This window comes from Pristis pectinata, chromosome 29, assembly GCF_009764475.1.
Source record: "Pristis pectinata isolate sPriPec2 chromosome 29, sPriPec2.1.pri, whole genome shotgun sequence".
Classification (NCBI taxonomy): Eukaryota; Metazoa; Chordata; class Chondrichthyes; order Rhinopristiformes; family Pristidae; genus Pristis; species Pristis pectinata.
This window is the reverse complement of record NC_067433.1, coordinates 3600822-3624562: the sequence shown is the minus strand read 5'-3', so window position 1 is coordinate 3624562 and position 23741 is coordinate 3600822. Positions and strand designations below refer to the sequence as shown.

The 23741-nt window shown below is 47.3% G+C and overlaps 1 protein-coding gene across 1 annotated transcript in view; it reads left to right on the top strand.

Annotated features, from left to right (window-relative positions):
• Positions 1-7040: 7040 nt before the first annotated feature.
• Positions 7041-23741, top strand: part of LOC127584204 (bone morphogenetic protein 1-like) — a 203848-nt gene continuing 187147 nt past the window's right edge. The window contains 1 exon segment of the mRNA XM_052040801.1: positions 7041-7761. Coding sequence (XP_051896761.1) covers positions 7620-7761 — 142 coding nt within the window. The 5' untranslated portion in view covers positions 7041-7619.

The window sequence follows — 23741 nt, the reverse complement described above, 5'->3', positions numbered from 1 at the left end:
CCTCAATTTCCATCACCACCTTTTGGCACCTCAGATTTTTGGCATGCTGGCATTCATAAGTCAGGACATTGAGTATAAAAGCTGGGAGGTCATGGTGCAGTTGTACAGGACGTTGGTGAGGCTGCACTTGGAGTATTGTGTTCAGTATAGGAAGGATGTTATTAAACCGGAAAGAACGCAGAAAAGATTTACAAGGATGTTGCCAGGACTTGAGGAACTAAGTTATAGGGAGAGGTTGGGCAGGCTAGGACTTTATTCCTCGGAGCGTAGGAGACTGAGAGGTGATCTTATAGAGGTGTATAAAATCATGAGGGACATAGATAGAGTGAATGCTCACAGTCTGTTTCCCAGGGTTGGGAAATCAAGAATTAGAGGGCATAGGTACAAGATGAGAGGGGAAAGATTTAATAGGAACCTGAGGGACACCTTTATCACCCAGAGGGTGGTCAGTAAATGGAATGAGCTGTCAGAGGAAGTGGTTGAGGCAGGTACAATAACACCTTTTAAAAGACTGTTGGACAGGTTGGAAAGGTTTAGAAGATTATGGGCCAAATGCTAGCAAATGGGACTAGGTTGGACAGGGCATCTTGGTCAGCATGGACCAATTGGGCCAAAGGGCCTGTTTCTGTGCTGTATAACTCGATGACCACCTTTGGTGATTCTATCTTTGGTTGTCTATCTTTGGTTGTCTAATACCCCAGCATTGAAATCCTCTTTCTAAACCTCTTCCTCTTCTGAGATACTCTTTCACTAAGTGTTTTGTCATATGGCCCACTGCCAAATTGTGTTTGATAATGCTCTGTGACGGACATTACACTGTGTTACAGGTGATAAGTGTATGCAAGTTGTTGCTGTAAGGCTAATTGTAATGCCTGCATTGTCACCTGAAATTATATGAAAGGTGCCACACAGACCAAGTGTGGTACTAAAGAGCCTTTGTAATCTGTGTCTCATTGCCACAATAGGAAGTACACTGACCCATTGGGCCATCAAGCTTATCTATTGTGATCTAAAACAGATATTAGTTGCTCCTTCTAATATGATCACACTCCAGCCAGAAGCCAAGTTGTAAGCCTGCTCTGAGGCTAATGCAGATGCTGCATGTGTTGGATGCATGCAAGTGAAGAGTTGGTTTGGAGGGGTTTTGTTGCCGTCCAAACCATAGTGAACACTTTCTTTGCTTTTATACACAACCTGCTTCTGGTTAACCATGTGAAGCTACTACATAGTACAGCAGAAAGTCACTACATCCTCCAAAAGATGCCATATCTCAATCAGAGTAGATGCAGGGAATATGAGATTCACTTGGAGAGAATCAGCTGCTGTTACTATGGGCGACCCCTGCTTTATTGGTGGGGGAGCAGGTTTGCATTCCCAGAAAATGGGCCGTATCATAATCTTCCACAGCGCAAAGCCGCGACATCTGTGCATGCTCTCTGAATACACCAAGTACATTTTATGTTGATTGATTTTACTTTCATACAAATTCCGTGAGTGAATTTTATTCCATATTTAAAATTTATGAATAGTGATTTTTGAATTCTGTGAGGGAGAATTTCTGTAACTGGAATGGCCGTAACGCGGGGGTCACCTGTATTCAGTGAGCTGCAGAAGTGTGCAGCAGGTTGGTGGTACTTCCTGCAACTGATGGTCTGCTAGTGCCTGATGTCCGCAGTGATATGACAGATGACTAGAAGTGTCGCTGGGACTATCCCCAGCAAGAAACAGTGTCCTTTGTGGCGGGGACTGTGGAAACCTGGGGTTGGAATTCGTTATTGACTTGGATGTTTCAATTTCCAAAACCAGAGACCAGCACTTCTACAATAGAGTCATGCAGCATGGAAAGAGATCCTTTGGCCATTAACCACCCATTTATATTAATCCTATTTTTTATTCTCGCCATATTCTCATCAACTCCTCCCAGATTCTAGCACTCACCTACACACAAGGGGCAATTTACAGAGGCTGATTAACCTGCCAATCTGCTTGTTCTTTGAATGTGGGAGGAAACCAGAGCATCTGGAGAAAGCCTGTGCTGTCATGGGAAGAACATGCAAACCCCACACAGACAGCACCTGGGGTTAGGATTGTAACCCGGGTCCCTGGAGCTCTGAGGCAGCAGCTCTACCACCATTATGATGTTCCAAAGTACTTTACAGTTGGTAAAACACTTTTGAAATGCCACTGCACACTGCAATCTGCCAAGTACAACAAATTATCTGTTTTAATGATATTTTGAAGGATAAATATTGGCCAAGAAACAAAGTTGGACTGTAACCCATCTAGGATAATAACAATGTAATTTTTATAACTTTAGCTTTGAACTGCTGTCTCCAAAAATTGATTAAGCTCCCAATGCTGGATCGCACTCCAAACAACAGATCCCAACATGGTCCTTCCCCATGACTCTATTGCAGTGGTGTGTGTAAGGACCATGCTGCAACTGTGTGCAATGACGTGGGAGTTTATCATTTTACATAAGGTTCGATGTGATTGAATGTATTTAGTAAACAGCAGAACAGCTTGATCCAAACTTTCCCTCTGGGACTAACAGTTGGGAAAGCTGCAGATCTGTATGTTGCAAAGTGCATCAGATGGTTTGTGGAAGCAACTGCTGATGAGAAGGAGAAATCCTCTCTCTCTCTCTCTCTCTCTCTCTCTCTCTCTCTCTCTCTCTTTCTCTCTCTCTCTCACTCTCACTCTCACTCTCTCCTCCCCCCCCCCCCCCCCCATCTGTTTGAAATGTCTGCCATGGTTTATCTCCTATCAGTGGCCTCCTGAGTACAACCAAGGAAAAAAAAATCTGGCTTGTAACTGGGAAATATAGCATCGCATGGATTTCTAAATCAGATTTTATCTTTCCCATTTGAAGGATAAGCCTTCTAAATCTGTCTCATCTTGAGAATAAAGATCATTTTATTGCACTAAAAGCTTCTTTAAGCACAAAATCTGATCTGATTTATTAATTTCAGGAAACATGCCTTTGTGATGGGCTGTCCTCCAGGTAAGTTCTCCGACATTGTCTGTTTCTTGGGCTCCCACTTTGTTACTCTTCTGAGAAACAAATCAGTATTTCTCCTGCACCTTGGCACATTCCCAAAGATGAGTGCTGTGCACATAGTGATTACTTTTGCTGGATACTGGTGGATGTTAAAGGAACCATCTTGTATGTTTTGACTCTTATTCAAAATAAAACCTTCAATTGGAGGTTGTCAGTGGGGTGTTGGTGAAGCACCCAACACCCCACTAAAGGACAGCTGGACAGGTACACAGATAGGAAAGGTTTAGAGGGATATGGGCTAAACGCTGGCAAATGGGACTAGCTTGGATGGGCATCTTGGTAGGCATGGACCAGTTGGGTCGAAGGGCCTGTTTCCATGTTGTAAACTCAGCCTTTCTACATTTGAGTTGTGTGGTGAGACCGTTTTGAGCTGAGTTGTACAGTGGTGAAGGCCTGGAGAGGAACATGACTGTCACTAGGAGTAGGGCTGGTTGGAGCCAACATATCTCAATGTTTGAACGCCTGGCGTATGATCATGTAATGTCCGATTCTACCCACACTCTCCTACAGGTATAACACTTACCCTGTGTCTATTCCCATTGCCATCTCTCTTCTCTCTTGAAACTTGCTTCTCAGCCTCCATCCCTCTCCCGCCCCCTTCCTCATCTCTCCCCCCAGCCCCGTCCCCCTTCCTCATCTCTCTACCCCAGCCCCGTCCCCCTCCTCATCTCTCTCCCCCAGCCCCGTCCCCCTTCCTCATCTCTCTCCCCCAGCCCCGTCCCCCTTCCTCATCTCTCTCCCCCAGCCCCGTCCCCCTTCCTCATCTCTCTCCCCCAGCCCCGTCCCCCTTCCTCATCTCTCTCCCCCAGCCCCGTCCCCCTTCCTCATCTCTCTCCCCCAGCCCCGTCCCCCTTCCTCATCTCTCTCCCCCAGCCCCGTCCCCCTTCCTCATCTCTCTCCCCCAGCCCCGTCCCCCTTCCTCATCTCTCTCCCCCAGCCCCGTCCCCCTTCCTCATCTCTCTCCCCCAGCCCCGTCCCCCTTCCTCATCTCTCTCCCCCAGCCCCGTCCCCCTTCCTCATCTCTCTCCCCCAGCCCCGTCCCCCTTCCTCATCTCTCTCCCCCAGCCCCGTCCCCCTTCCTCATCTCTCTCCCCCAGCCCCGTCCCCCTTCCTCATCTCTCTCCCCCAGCCCCGTCCCCCTTCCTCATCTCTCTCCCCCAGCCCCGTCCCCCTTCCTCATCTCTCTCCCCCAGCCCCGTCCCCCTTCCTCATCTCTCTCCCCCAGCCCCGTCCCCCTTCCTCATCTCTCTCCCCCAGCCCCGTCCCCCTTCCTCATCTCTCTCCCCCAGCCCCGTCCCCCTTCCTCATCTCTCTCCCCCAGCCCCGTCCCCCTTCCTCATCTCTCTCCCCCAGCCCCGTCCCCCTTCCTCATCTCTCTCCCCCAGCCCCGTCCCCCTTCCTCATCTCTCTCCCCCAGCCCCGTCCCCCTTCCTCATCTCTCTCCCCCAGCCCCGTCCCCCTTCCTCATCTCTCTCCCCCAGCCCCGTCCCCCTTCCTCATCTCTCTCCCCCAGCCCCGTCCCCCTTCCTCATCTCTCTCCCCCAGCCCCGTCCCCCTTCCTCATCTCTCTCCCCCAGCCCCGTCCCCCTTCCTCATCTCTCTCCCCCAGCCCCGTCCCCCTTCCTCATCTCTCTCCCCCAGCCCCGTCCCCCTTCCTCATCTCTCTCCCCCAGCCCCGTCCCCCTTCCTCATCTCTCTCCCCCAGCCCCGTCCCCCTTCCTCATCTCTCTCCCCCAGCCCCGTCCCCCTTCCTCATCTCTCTCCCCCAGCCCCGTCCCCCTTCCTCATCTCTCTCCCCCAGCCCCGTCCCCCTTCCTCATCTCTCTCCCCCAGCCCCGTCCCCCTTCCTCATCTCTCTCCCCCAGCCCCGTCCCCCTTCCTCATCTCTCTCCCCCCGCCCCGTCCCCCTTCCTCATCTCTCTCCCCCAGCCCCGTCCCCCTTCCTCATCTCTCTCCCCCAGCCCCGTCCCCCTTCCTCATCTCTCTCCCCCAGCCCCGTCCCCTTCCTCATCTCTCTCCCCCAGCCCCGTCCCCCTTCCTCATCTCTCTCCCCCAGCCCCGTCCCCCTTCCTCATCTCTCTCCCCCAGCCCCGTCCCCCTTCCTCATCTCTCTCCCCCAGCCCCGTCCCCCTTCCTCATCTCTCTCCCCCAGCCCCGTCCCCCTTCCTCATCTCTCTCCCCCAGCCCCGTCCCCCTTCCTCATCTCTCTCCCCCAGCCCCGTCCCCCTTCCTCATCTCTCTCCCCCAGCCCCGTCCCCCTTCCTCATCTCTCTCCCCCAGCCCCGTCCCCCTTCCTCATCTCTCTCCCCCAGCCCCGTCCCCCTTCCTCATCTCTCTCCCCCAGCCCCGTCCCCCTTCCTCATCTCTCTCCCCCAGCCCCGTCCCCCTTCCTCATCTCTCTCCCCCAGCCCCGTCCCCCTTCCTCATCTCTCTCCCCCAGCCCCGTCCCCCTTCCTCATCTCTCTCCCCCAGCCCCGTCCCCCTTCCTCATCTCTCTCCCCCAGCCCCGTCCCCCTTCCTCATCTCTCTCCCCCAGCCCCGTCCCCCTTCCTCATCTCTCTCCCCCAGCCCCGTCCCCCTTCCTCATCTCTCTCCCCCAGCCCCGTCCCCCTTCCTCATCTCTCTCCCCCCAGCCCCGTCCCCCTTCCTCATCTCTCTCCCCCAGCCCCGTCCCCCTTCCTCATCTCTCTCCCCCAGCCCCGTCCCCCTTCCTCATCTCTCTCCCCCAGCCCCGTCCCCCTTCCTCATCTCTCTCCCCCAGCCCCGTCCCCCTTCCTCATCTCTCTCCCCCAGCCCCGTCCCCCTTCCTCATCTCTCTCCCCAGCCCCGTCCCCCTTCCTCATCTCTCTCCCCCCAGCCCCGTCCCCCTTCCTCATCTCTCTCCCCCAGCCCCGTCCCCCTTCCTCATACTCTCTCCCCCAGCCCCGTCCCCCTTCCTCATCTCTCTCCCCCAGCCCCGTCCCCCTTCCTCATCTCTCTCCCCCAGCCCCGTCCCCCTTCCTCATCTCTCTCCCCCAGCCCCGTCCCCCTTCCTCATCTCTCTCCCCCAGCCCCGTCCCCCTTCCTCATCTCTCTCCCCCAGCCCCGTCCCCCTTCCTCATCTCTCTCCCCCAGCCCCGTCCCCCTTCCTCATCTCTCTCCCCCAGCCCCGTCCCCCTTCCTCATCTCTCTCCCCCAGCCCCGTCCCCCTTCCTCATCTCTCTCCCCCAGCCCCGTCCCCCTTCCTCATCTCTCTCCCCCAGCCCCGTCCCCCTTCCTCATCTCTCTCCCCCAGCCCCGTCCCCCTTCCTCATCTCTCTCCCCCAGCCCCGTCCCCCTTCCTCATCTCTCTCCCCCAGCCCCGTCCCCCTTCCTCATCTCTCTCCCCCAGCCCCGTCCCCCTTCCTCATCTCTCTCCCCCAGCCCCGTCCCCCTTCCTCATCTCTCTCCCCCAGCCCCGTCCCCCTTCCTCATCTCTCTCCCCCCGCCCCGTCCCCCTTCCTCATCTCTCTCCCCCAGCCCCGTCCCCCTTCCTCATCTCTCTCCCCCAGCCCCGTCCCCCTTCCTCATCTCTCTCCCCCAGCCCCGTCCCCCTTCCTCATCTCTCTCCCCCAGCCCCGTCCCCCTTCCTCATCTCTCTACCCCATTCCCATTCCTCGCCCCATTTTTCCCTCAATCCCAGCCGGGTTTTTACCTCCAATTCCCAGTCTCCATCTCTCTCCCCATTTCCATTCCCAGCCCCTGTCTGTCTCTCTCCCACCAGCGACCCCTCTTCCACCAGCCCCTCACACAGTTTCTATCTCCTTCCCCTACCTGTTGTCTCCTTCTCCCTCCGCAGCCCGGTTGGAACTGGGCAGCAGAACCTGATGTGTCAGGCGAGGGCTCTGGAGAGCGCGGGAGTGGTTGAACCTCTGGCGACGAGGCTTAATGGTTTCGAGACTGACCTCGGGCTCTGCAGCAAAACAATTTGAGTCGCGCCATCTTATTTATTTGCCAAATAAACAGGATTTGTAAAACATTTTGCTCTAAGGAATGTTTAAACTATCTGGAGCCCAGGAGGCGAGCTTGCCAAAAGAATAAATGAAATCCTATACGGTGAGCAGGAAATGATGCCATCTGCAAGTATATTCTTCTTTGGGGGAATTGAGAAATTATTTAATCAGAGGTGAGGTTCCCTACGGCAGGGTTAGATGGGCTGCAGTTTACGGGTTACAGAGATTCCCCCCACCCCCCGAACTCGACAGGAGGAGGGGTTGCCCCGTTTGTAAAAATTTATCGCCACTTTCTCGGCAGCTCTGGAGCGGAAAGGCGACACGTTTACTGCTGTCGAGTTGGACTTTTCGTTGTGAATTGGCCGGCAGCCGAGCCGCTCTCAGCTGATTGATGGCAGCCGGCCTCTCAGCCTCGGAAAAAAGGGGGCTGAGCTTCCACTGACCCACCTCCTGGACTTTACTCTCCTCCCCTCCCTCAGTCTTTAGGGTATCTCCTCCCCTCCCTCCTTCGCCCCGTTATTTTTTGGACGCCAGCACCCCCCCTTCTCTCTCTCTCTCTCCCGGTTCGCTCGCTCGCTCCGGTGCTGATGGCTCTCCCCCGCCTGGCTCTCCTCCTCCTGGCTCTCCACCGCCCAGCCCTGGGTTTCGACTATGAAGACAACCTCTACGAGTATTTTCCGGACCATGAAGACCCGGCAGAAGTGGACTATAAAGACCCCTGCAAAGCCGGTGAGCTGGAAGTGAAGAGGCGAGATGCAAACAGATTGCAGAGCCGAGGGACCCGGGTTAGAAGGCGAAATTCGCTGCCACTCCGGGTCACTGGAGAGTGGGGGGTGGGCGATTATAGCCGAATGCAAACTTATACATAACTTAAGGAAAGTTTTTTTTAAAACTGGAAGGGGAGCGGGGAAGTGTAAGGCGAGGGCGGCAGTGAGAAATGTTGCAAATCTGTCTGGACGTCGGTGTTTTAAACCTGACCTGAAGCGTAAGAGGTAACCGGAGTGAAAGACCGACCCCACTGGGCTCGGGGGTCCCGACGGAAGTGTCACTTTCTTCCGAGTCGAGTAAAAACTTTGCAGCACTTGGGACTGGCGGTGTTCGTGGGCTGGAAGGCTGAACCTTTAGAGGGAAGCGGGAAATCAGAATGGGAGGGAGTAATGAGGGGCGGGGAGAGATGGGGGGGGGGGGAGAAGACAGAGGGTAGGACAGGAAACAAGGGCTTCAGGGAGAATAACGGAAAGAGAGAGGGGGATAGAGGGAGGGAGAGGAGAGATGGGAATGGAGAGCGGAACAGGGAGAGGAGGGGGGGAATAGAGGGAGAGTGGCAAGAAAGGGGGAATAGAGAGGATGACAGGAGTGAAGGGGGCTGACTGGAGAGAGAAAGAGGGTACGTGAGAGATAGAGGGAAAACAGCAGTGATGGGAATAGAGAGTGGCAGGAGGGATGGGAGTCGAGAGATGTGAAATGGAAATGAGAGGAAGAAAGCGTGACAAAGTGACAGGATTAGAGAGACACAGGGATGGGAACAGAGCGAGAGTGAAGGATGGGAGAGAGAGGGGGGGCAGGGATGGAAACACTGAGGAAAGGGAAGGATGCGAGGGGGGAATAGAGAGAGACAGGAGTGGGAATAGAGAGAGGATGTGAGAGGGGGCAATAAACTATGAGATGGACACAAGCAATGGGAAGAGAGAGAAAGCCACTAGAGATGGGAACAGAGGGAGCTAAGGGGAGGGGGAGAGTTCATGAGAAATAAGAATAAAGAGCGAAGGGCGTGAGTGGTGGAATAGAGTGTGAAAGGTACAAGAGAAGGGAACGGGGGTGACACATGAAATGGAAATAGAAAGATGGACGAGAAATGGGAGTGGGGGGAGGACATAAGCAATGGGATGAGAGGTGGGGATAGAGTGAGAGGAAGAGAGCAGATGGTGAGAGGTGGAATAGAGAGAGGAGGGAATAGAGAGTGAGAGAAGAGCAGGAGAATAGAGAGTGTCAGATGAAACAGAGAGAGGGATAGAGGATAGTGTTGGGCATAGAGAGCAGAGGACCTGAGAGGTGGAGTAGAAAGAGGACGTGACGAGGGATGGGTATGAGAGGGAGAAGGACTTGAGAGTTGGGAATAGAGGGGAGGGATGAGAGATGGGAATAGAGGGGAGGGTGAGAAATGGAAGGGATAGAATAACAAGTGATGGGAATAACTAGAGAGATGGAAGTGGTGTGACGGGAGAGTTGAGAATGGAGAGAGAGCTACAGGCGATGGGGGGAGAAGAACATGAGATGGGAATAGAGAAGGGAAGGACACAAGATGGGAATGAAGGGAGGACATGGGAGGTGGGAAGACAGAGTGACAGGAGTAATGTGAATAATGCACGATGAACACAAGAAAAGTGTGGAGGGAGAGAGGGACGTGAGATGGGAATAGAGAACGGACGTGATGGGAATGCAGAAAGTGAAGGACGTGAGAGGTGGGAATGGAAAGGCTGAGAGAATGGGTCAGGAGATGAAGTGGCACAGAAAAGAAATTATGATGGGAGATGAGAAAGAAGAGAGTGCCTGGGAAGGCGGGGGGGGGGGGGGGTGGGGGACAGAGCCGGGGGGGGGGCAGGACAGGTGAGAAGGGAGCTGAGAATTACTTCTAGTTCAATTTATGGGAAGTAAGCATAACTCATAAGAAAGGGATTTAATGTCTATTTCTAATTGCTCTTGAGAAGTTGGCTGTCTGACATTTTTACGAACCACTAAACCCTTTTGGTGAAGGTACTCCCACAGTGTGGTTAGGTACGGTTCCAGGGATTTGACCCAGCAATGATGAAGGAACAGTAGATTTCCTTATCAGGATGGTGTGACTTATGGAGGGTGACTGTGTTTCTAATGGCCTAATGCCCTTGTACTCCTTGGTTTTGAAGGTGCCATCAGAGCAGCCTGGATGAGTATAGCTGTGGTGTGTTTTTTAGATGGTTTACACTATGCAGGTGGAGAGAGCAAATGTTTAGGGTGGTGGATGGGGTGTCACTCAAGAAGTGACATGTTGACACACATTTTGAACATTGCAGCTGCACTTATCCAAAGAAACATTCATTTACTCCATCACACTCTTGACGTGCCCTCTAGATGATGGAAAGGCTTGGGTATCAGGAGCTGAGTTGTTCATTGCAAGCTACCTAACCCCTGCCTTGCTGTTGGAGCTACCATATTTATGTCCCAGACTCGTTGAGTTTTTGTTGGGTAAAGGTAATGTTATTGAATGTCAGTGTTCAGAATTTCTCCTGTTAAAAATGTTTTTGCCTGGGACTTGTGTAGCACCAGTGTTACTAGGTCCTGCTTGCCATTATGGTAGTGCCACACAACATGATGAAGGGTGTTCTCAATATCACCCTGTTACAGGAGAGACAGGAACAGAGAGGGACAGTGATGGGAGAGTGATCTGAGAGATGGGAATAGAGAGAAGGAGATTGACAGGACAGACAGGAACAGAGAGAGGGAGGGTGCCGGGGAGATGGGAATAGAGAGAGGGAGAGTGATGGGAGAGATGGGAATGGAGAGAGGGAGGAGAATGAGAATGAGATTTGAAAGAGAATGAGTGAGAATATTGAAGGAATGGAGACAATGATAGGATAAGTAGGGAGACAGAGGGAAAAAAGGACAGTTGAAGGACAGGAGAAATAAAAACAATTGTAAATGTACCATGGGGTAACAGAACTTATGGGGAATGACCTGGAGAAATAAATGGAAGTGGAGAAAAGTGGAGATGTTGCAAAATGGGTAGGTAGAGAATGGGTGTGAAAAACAGTTTGCTGGTGAAAGAGTCAGCAGGCTCCAAGAGCGTCAGATGGAATGTTGTCAACAGAGTAATTTCCTGCTCTGTGTTAACTGCATCTGCTGCTGGGAAATAGGACACCAGTCAGCATGTGTCTCTGTGATCCCTTTCTCACCTCAGCCAAGTATTTTACTTGCACTGTTCTGATCTTTGTTTAAGGTTCTATTATTTGGTAGTTAAAAGTTACCAAACAATTCATGAACTGTTGTTTCCCTGTGTTAAGATGTAAAGAAAAGGGTGTAGTAGTAGTTCTGGATCTAAGGTTGTGCCCCACAACTGTTCTATCTTCAGAATAGTGATAATTCCTTTTAGTTCATAAGTAACTGGCAATGAACAATTTTTTTGGCATGTCAATCATATTCTTGATTTGCAAAGCTGTCAAATACTTTCACTGATTAAAACCTTCTGTTCACCACTAACATCATTAACTTCTGATGTTCTTGCCACGTGAATTCTTGACCCATCCTTTCTCTTTGGTGGTGGTTAGTGTCTCTTGACTTTGATTCAAGTTCCAGTCCAGAAACTTCATCATGTATTTTAGGCTGATGTTCCAAAGTTATAATATGGCAGTGTCGCACCATTAAAGGTGCCTCATTCAGATTAAAATGTTAAGGGAAGGTACCATTTGATCCCTCAGGTAGATGCAGAAGATGCTCTGGTGCTGTTTGGAAGACCAAAAGGGATCTCTGTAATATTTCTGGCCAATACTAATTCCTGCCAATATCATTAAAATAGCTCTTTGATCTGAGACTTCATCTGTTTCTCTTTCCCCAGGTGCTGCCTGACCTGCAGTGTGTTTCCAGCACTTCCTGTTTTTTATATTGCATTTCCTGTGTTGGAACAATCATTATGCTGGAGGGTGTTGAGGGATGTCCTACCGCAACAGACACCTCATATAAAGGAGGCACAAGGGACTGCAGACACTGAAGTAGGGTCTTGACCCGAAACGTCTACCATTCCTTTGCCTCCACAGATGCTGTTCTTCCAGCAGTTTGTTCTTTGCATATAAAGATATAAAGACATCTTTTTTCTTCCTTTTCCTTCCATTGCATGACAGAGGTTGAATCCTGGTCTTAAGAGCTGTCATTCCAAACCACAGGAGTCAACTTGACTGTCATTTAATCATTTTGTTAATTTTTCTTGCTGTGTTCAGACCCTGTCTTTCCTTGAGAATCTCTCTCTCTTCCATCAGATTTCTTCACAGATCTGACGACTGTCTGTTCTTAGGGAATACCTGCCACTCTGTGTTATGAAGTATTGCCCTTTGGCCAACCTCGACATCACAGGCAATGCTCGAGTTAGAAATACAGTGTAATGTCTGGTAGATGATTGTGAGGCAAGTGCTCCAGTAGGCAAAGCTTGCAAGAGTCCATCAAAGTCTACATGGATTGTAGACCTGTTCTCTCAAAATTCCCATAGTTGATCTGTTAGTCAATCCCTGCCTCTGCTTAGAAACATCCCTGATAGATATGTTTGTGTTCAGGGTTGTTCCAGACATGAGGGGAGTTTACAGATGATTTCACACTCAGAGTCATACAGCATGGAAACGGGCCCTTTGGCCCAACTGGTCCATGCCGACCAAGATTCCCATCTAAGCTAGTCCCATTTGCCTGCATTTGGCCCATAACCTTTCTAACCTTTCTTATCTAAGTACCTTTTAAATGTTGTTCATGTACCTGCATCGACCACTTCCTCTGGCAGCTCATTCCATATACTGACCAGCCTCTGCATGGAAAAAGTTGCCCCTCGGGTTCCTATTAAATTTCTCCCTTCTCACCTTAAACCTATGCCCCTAGTTCTGATTCCCCAACCCTGGGAGAAATACTGAGTGCGTTCAGCCCATCTATGCCCCTCATGATTTTATATACCTGTATAAGATCACGTCTCAGTCTCCTATGCTCCAAAGAAAAAAGTCCTAGCCTGTCCAGCCTCTCTCTATAACTCAGTCCCTAGAGTCCTGGCAACATCCTTGTACATCTTTTCTGTACCTTTCCGGTTAATAGCATCTTTCCTATAGCAGGGTGACCAAAATCGAACACAATAATCCAAGTATGGCCTCACCAGCGTCTTGTGCAACTGCAACATAACCTGCCAACTTCTATACTCATTGCCCTTACTGATGAAGGTCAGCATACCAAAAACATTCTTCACTACTCTGTCTACCTGTTGTTCCACTTTCGGGGAACCATGTATATGAACTCTAAGGCCTCTCTGTTCTACAGTGCTCCCCAGAGGTCTGCCGTTCACTATGAAAGTCCTGCCTTAATTTGACTTTCCAAGATGCAACACCTAGCACTTATCTGAATTAAACTCCATTTGCCATTCCTTGGCCCACTTACTCAGCTGATCAAGGTCCCCTTGTAAATCCTGATAGCCATCTTCACTGTCAACGACACCGCCTATTTCAGTGTCATCTGTAAACTTACTAACCATGCCTTGTACATTCTCATCCAAATCATTGATATAGATTACAAATAGCAATGGGCCTAGCACGGACCCCAGGGGAACGTCAACAGTCACGGGCCTCCAGTCTGAAAAACAACCTTCCCACCATCAAGCCAATTGTGTATTCAATTAGCCAGCCCTCCCTGGATCCCATGCGATCTAACTTTCCTTAGCAGCCTCCCATGTGGAAGCATTATAAACCACGTCTATTACCCTGCCCTCATCAACCTTCTTAGCTACTTCTTCAAAAAAAAACTCAATCAAGTTCCTGAGACATGATCTCCCATGCACAAAACTGTGCTGACTATTCCTGACCAACCCCGTCTTTCCAAATCCTTGTATATCTTATCCCTCAAAATCCCCTCTAGTAACTTATCTACCACAAATGTTAGGCTTACTGGTCTATAGTTCCCAGGGTTTTCTTTGCAGCCCTTCTTAAATAAAGGCACAACATTAGCCATCCTCCAGTCTTCCGCCACTTCACCCGTCGCTCATGATGATGGATATATCTCAGCCAGGGCTCCTGCAATTTCTTCTCTAGCTTCCCACAGTGTTCTTGGATATACCCGATCATGGAAATTTATCTATCTTCATACATTTTAAGACGTCTGGTATCTCCTCTGCTGTATTGCAGACTATCCCCAAGGCATCTCCATTAACCATTTCAAGTTCCAAAGTCTTCATGTCCTTGTCCATGAGGAGAAATATTCATTAAGAACCTCGCCCATCTCCTGCAGCTCCACAGAAAGCTTTTTGCTCCAGATACCATCATCTGCAGTCTCTCATGTCTCTTATCTGCTCGTTGCCTATTTTTTCATTAGGTTGCTTATTAAGGCCAAGTGAGCTGGCAATAGACACAAAAGACTGCAGATGATGGAATCAGAGCAAAAGACAAACTGCTGGAGGAACTCAGCAGGTCAGGCAGCATCAGTGGAGGGAAATGGACATTTGACATTTAAGGTCAGTACCCTTCATCTGACTCCGGAGTTCCTCCAGAAGTTTGACTTTTGAGCAGATAAGAGCTGAGCTGAGATACCAAAGTCCAGAATGATGTTATTGATGTGGATTTTCGGAAGGATGTTGGTGCCACATATCTGCTGCTGCTTGTCGAATGATTGCCTTTGTTACATTAATGGCCAAGCGATCCATTTTGTTTAAATGGAAGGATCCAATACCCCCCCCCCCCACCACTTTTCAATGGTTTTCTCAAACTATATCATGTTTAAACTTAGAAAAAATTAGGAGTGGCACTGTTGATTCTTCGCTTAAATTTGAGGAAGTTTGGAGTCCATTTATTCAATATTCTCATATGATATAGATCCCTTTCCAATAATCTTTGAATTTAGTGGAGCGGAGTTGACGACAGGATAATGCTCTTTGTTCATCGCGAAATATCAGTCCAGTTTTTTTTTTCTTTTGAAATTTTTGTTTTAGTTTGTTTCGTTTTATTACTTACAAATTTTTTTCAATTTGTTTTTTTTATATAATAAATCTTTTTCTTTCTCCTTTTGACTTTCTTTCTGTAATATATTCGTTTACCAAGAAACCGCGGGGCCTAGAATATTTTTAAAAATTCTTTATGATTATATATGTCATGATTGTCCTCCCGATCTCTTTGTATTACATGTATAATTACCGATGTTAAATGTATTAATCTGAACATTAATAAAAAGATTGAAAAAGGATGTTGGTATCCTATGACACCAACTTTTTCTTGATTCTGATTGCAACGTTGGAACTTGGTGCTTGCATCAGAGAAGGTGCTCATCATGATCTCCTGTTCTTCAGGAGATGTGAGACAACTGCAGCAGCATCTGCAAAGAAACAGATCATAAATAGGGGCTGGATAGGTTGGTTTTTAGCTATTAAATTGACTGAAATTGAACAAGTTGCCGTCCAGCCTCAATTCAATTAGCACATCAAAATTAATGTTTCAATAGGTATGTCTGAAAAGAATAGAGACAGCTGTGTAAAAAAAACTGTAGGTGGTACCAGCACTGGTTCTGAACTTCAGTGCTGTTTAATTCTCATACTGAATAATTGTCTTGCTCTCTCTTCTCTGTTTGAAGAAGGAGAAAAACTTCTGTGGAGAGGCGGTTTTCACAAAGGACTTGTAGATGTCATTCCTGCTTTGTTGAAGGTTTTTTTTGTAGAGCAATAAATGCCACATAGAAAGTTGCATGTTCATAGTTCTTTTCTTGAAGGAAGCACTGTGTGTAGGACACATGTCATTGCCGCGACAGTTCTTAGGGCCACGCTAAACTACATAAGAGTTGTAGAATTATACAGCACAGAAACAGGCCCTTCAGCCCAACTCATCCACACTGGGTATCCAAGCTGGTCCCATTTGCCTGCATTTGGCCCATATCCCTCTAAATCTTTTTGTCCATCTACCTGCCCAAATGTCTTTTAATCATTGTAATTGTACCCCCTCTACAGCTTCGTCTGGCAGTTTGTTCCATATACCCACCACCCTCAATGTGGAAAAAGTTGCCACTCAAGTCCCTTATAAATCTTTCCCCTCTCACCTTAAACCTGTGCCCTCTAGTTTTAGACTCCCCTACCCTGAGGAAAAAGACTATGACCATTCACCTTATTTATGCCCCTCATGATTTTATAAACCTCTGTAAGATCACCTCTCAGCCTCTTAGGCTCCAGGGAAAAAAGCCAGTGTGTTGATGCCTCAGTAAGATGAGCTTTAAGTTTACTCTACTGTGAGTGATTCTTTACTCTACTGTCGCTTAGCAGTGTGATGACAGGTATCAGACTACAAGGTCTATGCTGCTCCTTTTAGAGGGGTGCGATATTCCTGACTAGGGCGGTCAGAACTGCATACACTGCATGAGGGGCAGAAGGGTGTGGTGGGGCAAACCCGTACTCTGTTCAGTTTCAGCTTGGTATTCTGTCACTTGTGTTTCCTGCACTGTATCAGAAGGCTGGAAAATGTTCTGATTAAAGGAAGCAGAGTAGGGGTGAGCATTTTGTTTTCATAGAGTCATACAGCATAGAAATGGGTCCTTTGGCTCACTGAGTCTGCTCTGACCATCATGCATTCATTTATACCAATCCTGTACTAATCCCATTTTTATTTTCCCTACACTCCCATCAACTCTCCCCAGATTCTACCACTCGCCCACACAAGGGGCAATTGGGTGCAGAGCCGTTAGAATCTGGAAAGCACAACCTGAGAAAATAATGGAAGCTGATTCAACTCTCGACTTCCAAAGGGGAATTGGATAAGTATTTGAAGGGGGAATTTGCAGAACTTTGAAAGTAATTGGACAGGTCTTTCAAAGAGTCAATACAAACGCAATGGGCTGGGTAGCTCCCTCCAGTAATGTATCATTGCATGATACTGTGAAACACCCAGCAAGCCTGACGGGGTTGTGTTTTGCCTATTTACCTTGTTGAGTTACTGGCCTTCAAACAGAACTCATGTGGTGCAACTGGTGCTCATAATTTGGGCCGTGTCATGTAGCAGGAAGTTACTGAGTTCATAGAGTTATACAGCATGGAAACAGGCCTTTGGCCCAACTGGTCCATGCAGATCAAGATCCCCCATCCAAACTAGTCCTATTTGGTCCATAACCTTCTAAACCTTTCCTCTCCATGTACCTGTCCAACTACCTTTTAAAAGTTGTTATTGTACCTACCTCAACCACTTCCTCTGGCAGCTCATTCCACATACGTACCTCCCTTTGTATAAAAAAAAAGTTGCCTCTCAAATTCGTATTAAATCTTTCCCCTCTCACCTAAACCTATGCCCTCTAGTTCTTGATTCCTCAACCCTGGAAAAAAGACTGGGCACGTTCACCCTATCTATGCCCCTCATGATTTTATACACCTTTATAAGATCACCTCTCATTCTTCTACACTCCAAGGAATAATGTCCTAGCCTGTCCAACCGCTCCCTATGACTCAGTCCTTAAGTCCTGGCAACATCCTCGTAAAAGTTTCTGTGATAATAATACAGTGAACCCTATATCACAGTATATATTACAGAGGAACGTTGCCTGCTTTTGTTGTTTGTGCTTGCATTTGAGTTATTTCAAAGATTTTAGAACTCAATAGAATTACAAGTTCACACATAATTGTAAATGAAGGGTTGGTCAGAAGGTGTGAAGATGAAAGTTCATTTGGTGCAATCATAATGAACAAAGCTTAATGGAGAACATAGAGAGGAGTTGACTGTGAGTGAGTACTAATTTGTTATTTGTTTGGGTATTGTATCTGTGCAAGTCTATGAAAATCCACACTGCCTAATAGTTCAGTGTATGATCCTGATGCAGGTATGCCTGGAAGATCCTTTGTCTGTGGAAAGTGTAAAGTTCTTTCCTGATTTCCCTAGGGAGTTATCATACATTTTACATGCAAGACACCTGGTCTGTTCTTGCTCTGTCTTGTTTCTTGATTCTGGAGGCAATACCTTGAATTGTGTGTGAGTGGGAATGGTTGAATCATCAATCTTCTGTGTCTGGGTACAAGTGAAGAAAGGTGTTAGGAGCAGTGAGGAATTTTTTTTTCCATTGCATGGAGTGAATCTCTCTTTTAAAATTACCTAAGATTTATTCTGCATCTGAAGAGGCTTTGGTATAATCTGGCCGATGAGAATCTGCTCTCAAATCCATCTTTTGGGAGCTTTATCTTTTCCATGCTGTGACTGGGACTTCAGTAAGTGTGAAATTCACACACTACGGGAACTTGTTCTGTACTTACTAGCCAGCAGAATAATTCTGGATGACGCCTATACTAATTTGGGTTTGTGACTGGAGGGTCATTCTAAGACTAATAACGCTGGGCTCAAGTACCTGTGGCATTGTGCTTCAGTTTGAGAGAATGAATTAAATCACTATCACTGTGATTTTCACCTGCAACAAATTAATTCCAGTTCACTGAATGATTTGCACCTCAGCCTTGTCAGCTTGTAGTTCAAGAAATAATAAATATTGGGGGGGGGGGGGGGGGAAGGGTGCGTTCAATACCTTGGTACTAAGAAAACTGAGAACCCAACCTACTGAATATTGATATTCTTCAAAAGCAAATTTGTAGAGATTGGATGCAAGCCTATGTGGTCCCCACCTTGAGGAGAAAAGATGAATATGCAAACCCACAAAAGTGGATAAAATAGTTGAACCGATTAGACCAAAGATGAGGAGAAATTCTTTCAGAATCAGGATTATCACAGACATGTATGTTGTGAAATTTGTTGTTTTGTGGCAGCAGTACAGTGCAAAGACATAAAATTACCATGTTACAAAATAAATAGTGCAAAAAAAAAACCAGAGTAGTGTTCATGGACCATTCATAGATCTGATGGTGGAGGGGAAGAAGCTGCTCCTGAATTGTTGTGTGTTGGTCTTCAGGCTCCCGTACCTCCTCCCTGATGGTAGTAACAAGAAGAGGGCATGTCGCAGATGGTGAGGGTCCTTAGTGATGGGTGCTGCCTTCTTGACTACTGCCTCATGAAGATGTCCTCTGTGGTGGGGAGGGTTGTGTCCATGATGGAGCTGTCTGAGTCTACAACCTTCTGCAGCCTCTTGCGATCCTGTGAATTGGAGGCTTCAGAAGGACTGGATTTTGCTTTTGACTATTTTTTGAGGAAGTGATCTCCTAACTGGACAGGAGAAAACTCTTCAGAATAAATGCTCCTGCTTTCCATTGCCCTACATTAAAGCCTGCCTCGTGTGGATGCCAACCAATTGAGGCTTAAACCTCAGAAAATAACCACTGGCATGTCTTGGTTGGATGTACTATCTCATTCCACGAGGAACTTAGCACATCTCCCTATCCCATTTCCCACCTCTCATCCTTAAATTAGGAAGGTCAATTGAGGGATAATAATTGGGAGTCTCCAGTGAATGCCTGACTGGAGAGAAGGTTGAGCTGGAAGTTACTGCTGCACAGATTTTTTCATATAGTTTTGATCATGTTCTTTATGAACTCTTAAGTGTTTGACTGAAATTGCAATTTTGCTGTGGACTGGTGAACTTATAAGATGTAGAGGTTCACCACGATGTTGCCTGGAATGGAGGGGTGTAGTTATAAGGAGAGATTGAACAGGTTGGGTTAATGTAGGAGGCTGAGGGGTGACCTTATAGATGTTTATGAAATTGAGGGGCATACATAGGGTAGATAGTCAGAATCTTTTTTTCCAGAGTAGGGGAGTCTAGAACTGGAGGGCACAGGTTTAAGGTGAGAGGGGAGAAATTTAAAGCATACCTGAGAGGCAAGTTTTTTGCACAGAGGGTGGTGAGTATCTGGGACAAGCTGCCAGAGCAGATACAGTTACAACATTTAAAAGATGTTTGAACAGGCCCTTGAATAGGAAAGGTATAGAGGGACAGGAAGGGCATAGAGGGATGAGGGCAAATGGGACTAGTGGAGGGAGGCATCAGGGGTGGAAAGGGCCTGTTCTGATGCTGTATGATTCTATGATATGTCGAGTGCCTTGCCTGCTGGTTTATTATCAGACTGCTTTCATATCAAACATAGTTCTGTGCTATCACCTCCAAATTAAGTAAGTCTGGGGTGATTTTTGTGCTCATTGTGGACAAGGTGGGTCACTTTGTTATTTTCCTATGAAGTATTCCAACGTTTTATAATGGGTCTTTCTCTGGAATGACAGACTCCTTTGCCCATTATAGCAGTGGGATTCTTTGCTAACATTGCTTGTCCTATGGCTTCTTGAGTTTGAAGATCAGTTTGCATCTAAATTAAGGCTTAGATGAAAATCCTCTTGTGCCCACCCAGGAGAGCAGTACTGACACTATCCCAAACTCATTCCAGGTGAGAGTTTCACTCCAACTGGATTTGAACCTAGAGGTTACTGGCCTCCATGCCACCCAGTCTCAGTGCTTGGTAACATGTTTTAAATCTTATTTTCTCCTTTAGTTTGTTTGTAAGTTTTATTTTGAAACAAGACTCAGTAGCTGGTCGCATTATAGACCTGCAGAGCTGCCCATTCTTTTAACTGTTCATCCGTGACTGTACTGGTGTTGGTTGGGTATCCTCCTCTGTTGACATGCATTAGTAAGACTATTGTCGCATGCTTTTGGCAAACTGATGGAGGGAGGTGAAGACTGAATGTTGTTTACACCCCCTGATTTGCTGTTACCACGTTAAGAAGCTCATTGATGTGCCTATTGAAGAGGATTTGATTTCACCAGTGGGGAATCCAATTGTCTGGGATACAGGTTTAGTAAATATTGACTGCACTTGATTTCAGTGAGTTCAGTGATCAATGTTTACCTTACTGAAGCAGTTAATGATTGTCAGCTTTGTGGAAAATCTGGGGCAATTGAATTGGCATAATTAGAGGGAAACTCTCTTTTAATTCACTCTGTTTCTGAAGATACTTGGAACTCCTTCATCTGCTTCATTTATTTGAACTTAAAAAAACAACAAAAGGTGGCATCTTCTCTTCTTCTGCACCCCATGCCATTACAAGGGATCTGATGTTTTTGGGAATTTCTGTGCTACCACACAATCACCAGAGGACACAAAATGCAACCCACTATCTCCTTTAACCCTTGTGTTGTCCTTTTTCATGCTGAATCTTTAAATATTTCTAATTTGTTGTTAAGCTACCATACACCTTCCCTGTTACGCTCTCTGCTTTTCACATTGACAGCTGGATCTCTGTTCATTTTCAGCTGCCTTAGAAATCTTCTCATTCTCACTAGCTTGCACCTTCACCACACTAACCACATTGTGCTGGTTGAAGAGTCACAGAGTCATGCAGCACAGTAACAGGCCCTTCAGCCCATCATTGTCTATGCTGACCAAGTACCTACCTATACTAATCCCACTGGTCTGTAGTCTACGATGCCTCGGTGATTCAAGTACTTGTCTAGGCGCTTCTCAAGTGTTGTTAGAGTACCTGCCTCCTCCATCTTCTTAGGCAGTGTGTTCCAGAGCAACTACCCTCTGGGTGAAATAAAATTCTTCCTCTGGTCCCCTCTAAACCTTTCGCTCCTCATCTTAAACCTATGCCCTCTGGTCTTGGATGCCTCTGCCACGAGGAAAAGTTTTTTTTGCCATCTAGCCTAAATATGCCTCTCATAATTTTATATGCCTAAAATGTATGAGTTATGAACTCTGTAGTTTTTACAGTCCCACAACTTCCTTTCACGTGCACCATCTAATGACCTCTATCAAGGAGTCCTCACTGTATCTTAACCTCAGTGTGGTTCTGATTACCTGCATTGGAAAGATCTTTTCTCCCCACAGTTGACAGTCAACTTCCAGGGTTTTCTGCTAGGGAGTAATTTATCATCTCCTCTTCCTTCCACTCATTGCTGCTCTACATAAAATCAATGCTCTTTGTCTGGTGAGTTTAATTTTCACAGTTTGTTTTGAAATTCAGAGATCAAGACACTGGCCAAAGTGACTTCTCCAAGGCATTGATGGGGAAACTGCAAGAACATGGGGCAAAGGATATTCTAACATGAGCTAGTTCTTTTGGTGGCTGTATGGTGCATAGAAATGTCCATCATATGAGTGATAAAGATATGTCTGAAGATTCGTAATCATGTTCACAGAAGTATGAGGCATTACTTCAACTATTGGAACATGTTTCCCTTGGTACTCAATGAATCAAGCTTTACTCTGACTCTTTTCAACCAGCATTCTGATTAAGCATGACTTTGTGCATGAAAAGTCGTGCTTGACAAACCTTTTAGAGTTTTTTTTGAAGAGGTAACCAAAAAGGCAGATGAGTGTAGGCAGTGGATGCTTTCTATTTGGACTTTAGAAAGGCCTTTGGCATGGTCCCGCATGGTAGGCTGGTCTGGAAGGTTAGGTCCCATGGAATCCAGGGAGAGCTAGTTGGGTGGATTCAAAATTGGCTCGGAGGTAGGAAGCAGAGGGTGGTGGTTGAAGGTTGTTTATGGAATGGAGGCCGGTAACTAGTGGTGTGCCACAGGGGTCGGTGTTGGGACCTTTGTTATTCATTATTTATATAAATGATTTGGATGCAAATGCACAAGGCTTGATCAGTAAGTTTGCAGATGACACAAAATTAGGAAGTGGTGCTGATAGTGAAGAAGGTTATTGTAGATTACAGGGGGTTCTTGATCAGTTAGGGAAGTGGGCTGAGGTGTGACAAATGGATTTCAAAACAGGTAAGTGTGAGGCGATACATTTTGGAAAGTCAACCCAGAATATGACATCCGATGAATGGTAGGGTACTAGGGAGTGTACTGGAACAGAGGAACCTAGGAGTACAAATGCATAGTTTGTTGAAAGCGTTGTCATAGGTAGACAGGGTGGTGAAAAAGGCATTTAGCATGCTGGTCTTCATCAGTCATGGCATTGAGTATAGGAGTTGGGAGATTACATTGCAGTTATATAAGTCATTGGTGAGGCCACACTTAGAGTCCTGGGTACAGTTTTAGTCACCCTGTTACAGGAAAGATGTGGTTAAACTGGAAAGAGTGCAGAAAGGATTTACGAGGATGTTGCCAGGACTAGAGGGCCTGAGTTATTGGGAGAAGTTGGCCAGGCTGGGTCTTTATTCCCTGGAATGGTGGAGAATGAGGGGGCGACCTTATAGAAGTGTTTAAAATTATGAGAGGCAGAGATAAGGTAGATGGTAACAGTCCTTTCCCCGGGATGGAAAATCCAAAACTAGGGGGCATAGATTTAGGGTGAGAGGGGAAAGATTTAAAAGGAATGTGAGGGACAACTTCTTCACACAGAGGGTGGTGAGTATATGGAATGAACTGCCAGAGGAAGTGGGTGAGGCAGGTACAATAGTATCATTTAAGAAGCACTTGGATAAGTACATGGAGGGGAGGGACCTGGGGGATACGGGCCAAACACAGGAAATTGGGACCAGCCAGGTGGACAACATGGTTGGCATGGACTCGTTGGGCTGAAGGGCCTGTATCTGTGGTGTATTTCTCTATAACTCCTAGCTGCCTCACTCCTTCAAACTTCAATGTCAAGGGTACTCGTGCTCCTCTTACCTAAGGAATTTAGCTCCTTGGTCCATTTTGGATCAAAACTGTGATGAGATCTAGCCAGGTAGTGCTGGAGCAATCTAAACCGGGCATCAGTGAAGAGATTATTGGTGAGTAAGTGCTGCTTGTGAGCACTATTAATCAGACAGCTGATTATGAGAGGGCTGATTAGTGGTGATTAGTTGGGTGGATTTGTTCTGCTTTTTGTGAACAGGGCTAAACTGAACAATTTTTCACATGGCTGAGTAGATGTCCATGTATTGAAAAAGCTTAGCTGTCGGCATAGGTAATTCTGAGAGCAAACCTGTGCAGCCAGGTTCGTGTCTGGTCCCATAATCTTTGCTGTATCCAGTGATCTCAGCCAATATTTAGAGTCATACAGCGCGGAGCAGGCCCTTTGGCTCAACTTGTCCATGCCAAGCAAGTTATCTCTCTGAGCTGGTCCCATTTGCCTGCATTTAGCCCATATACCTCTAAACCTTTCCTAA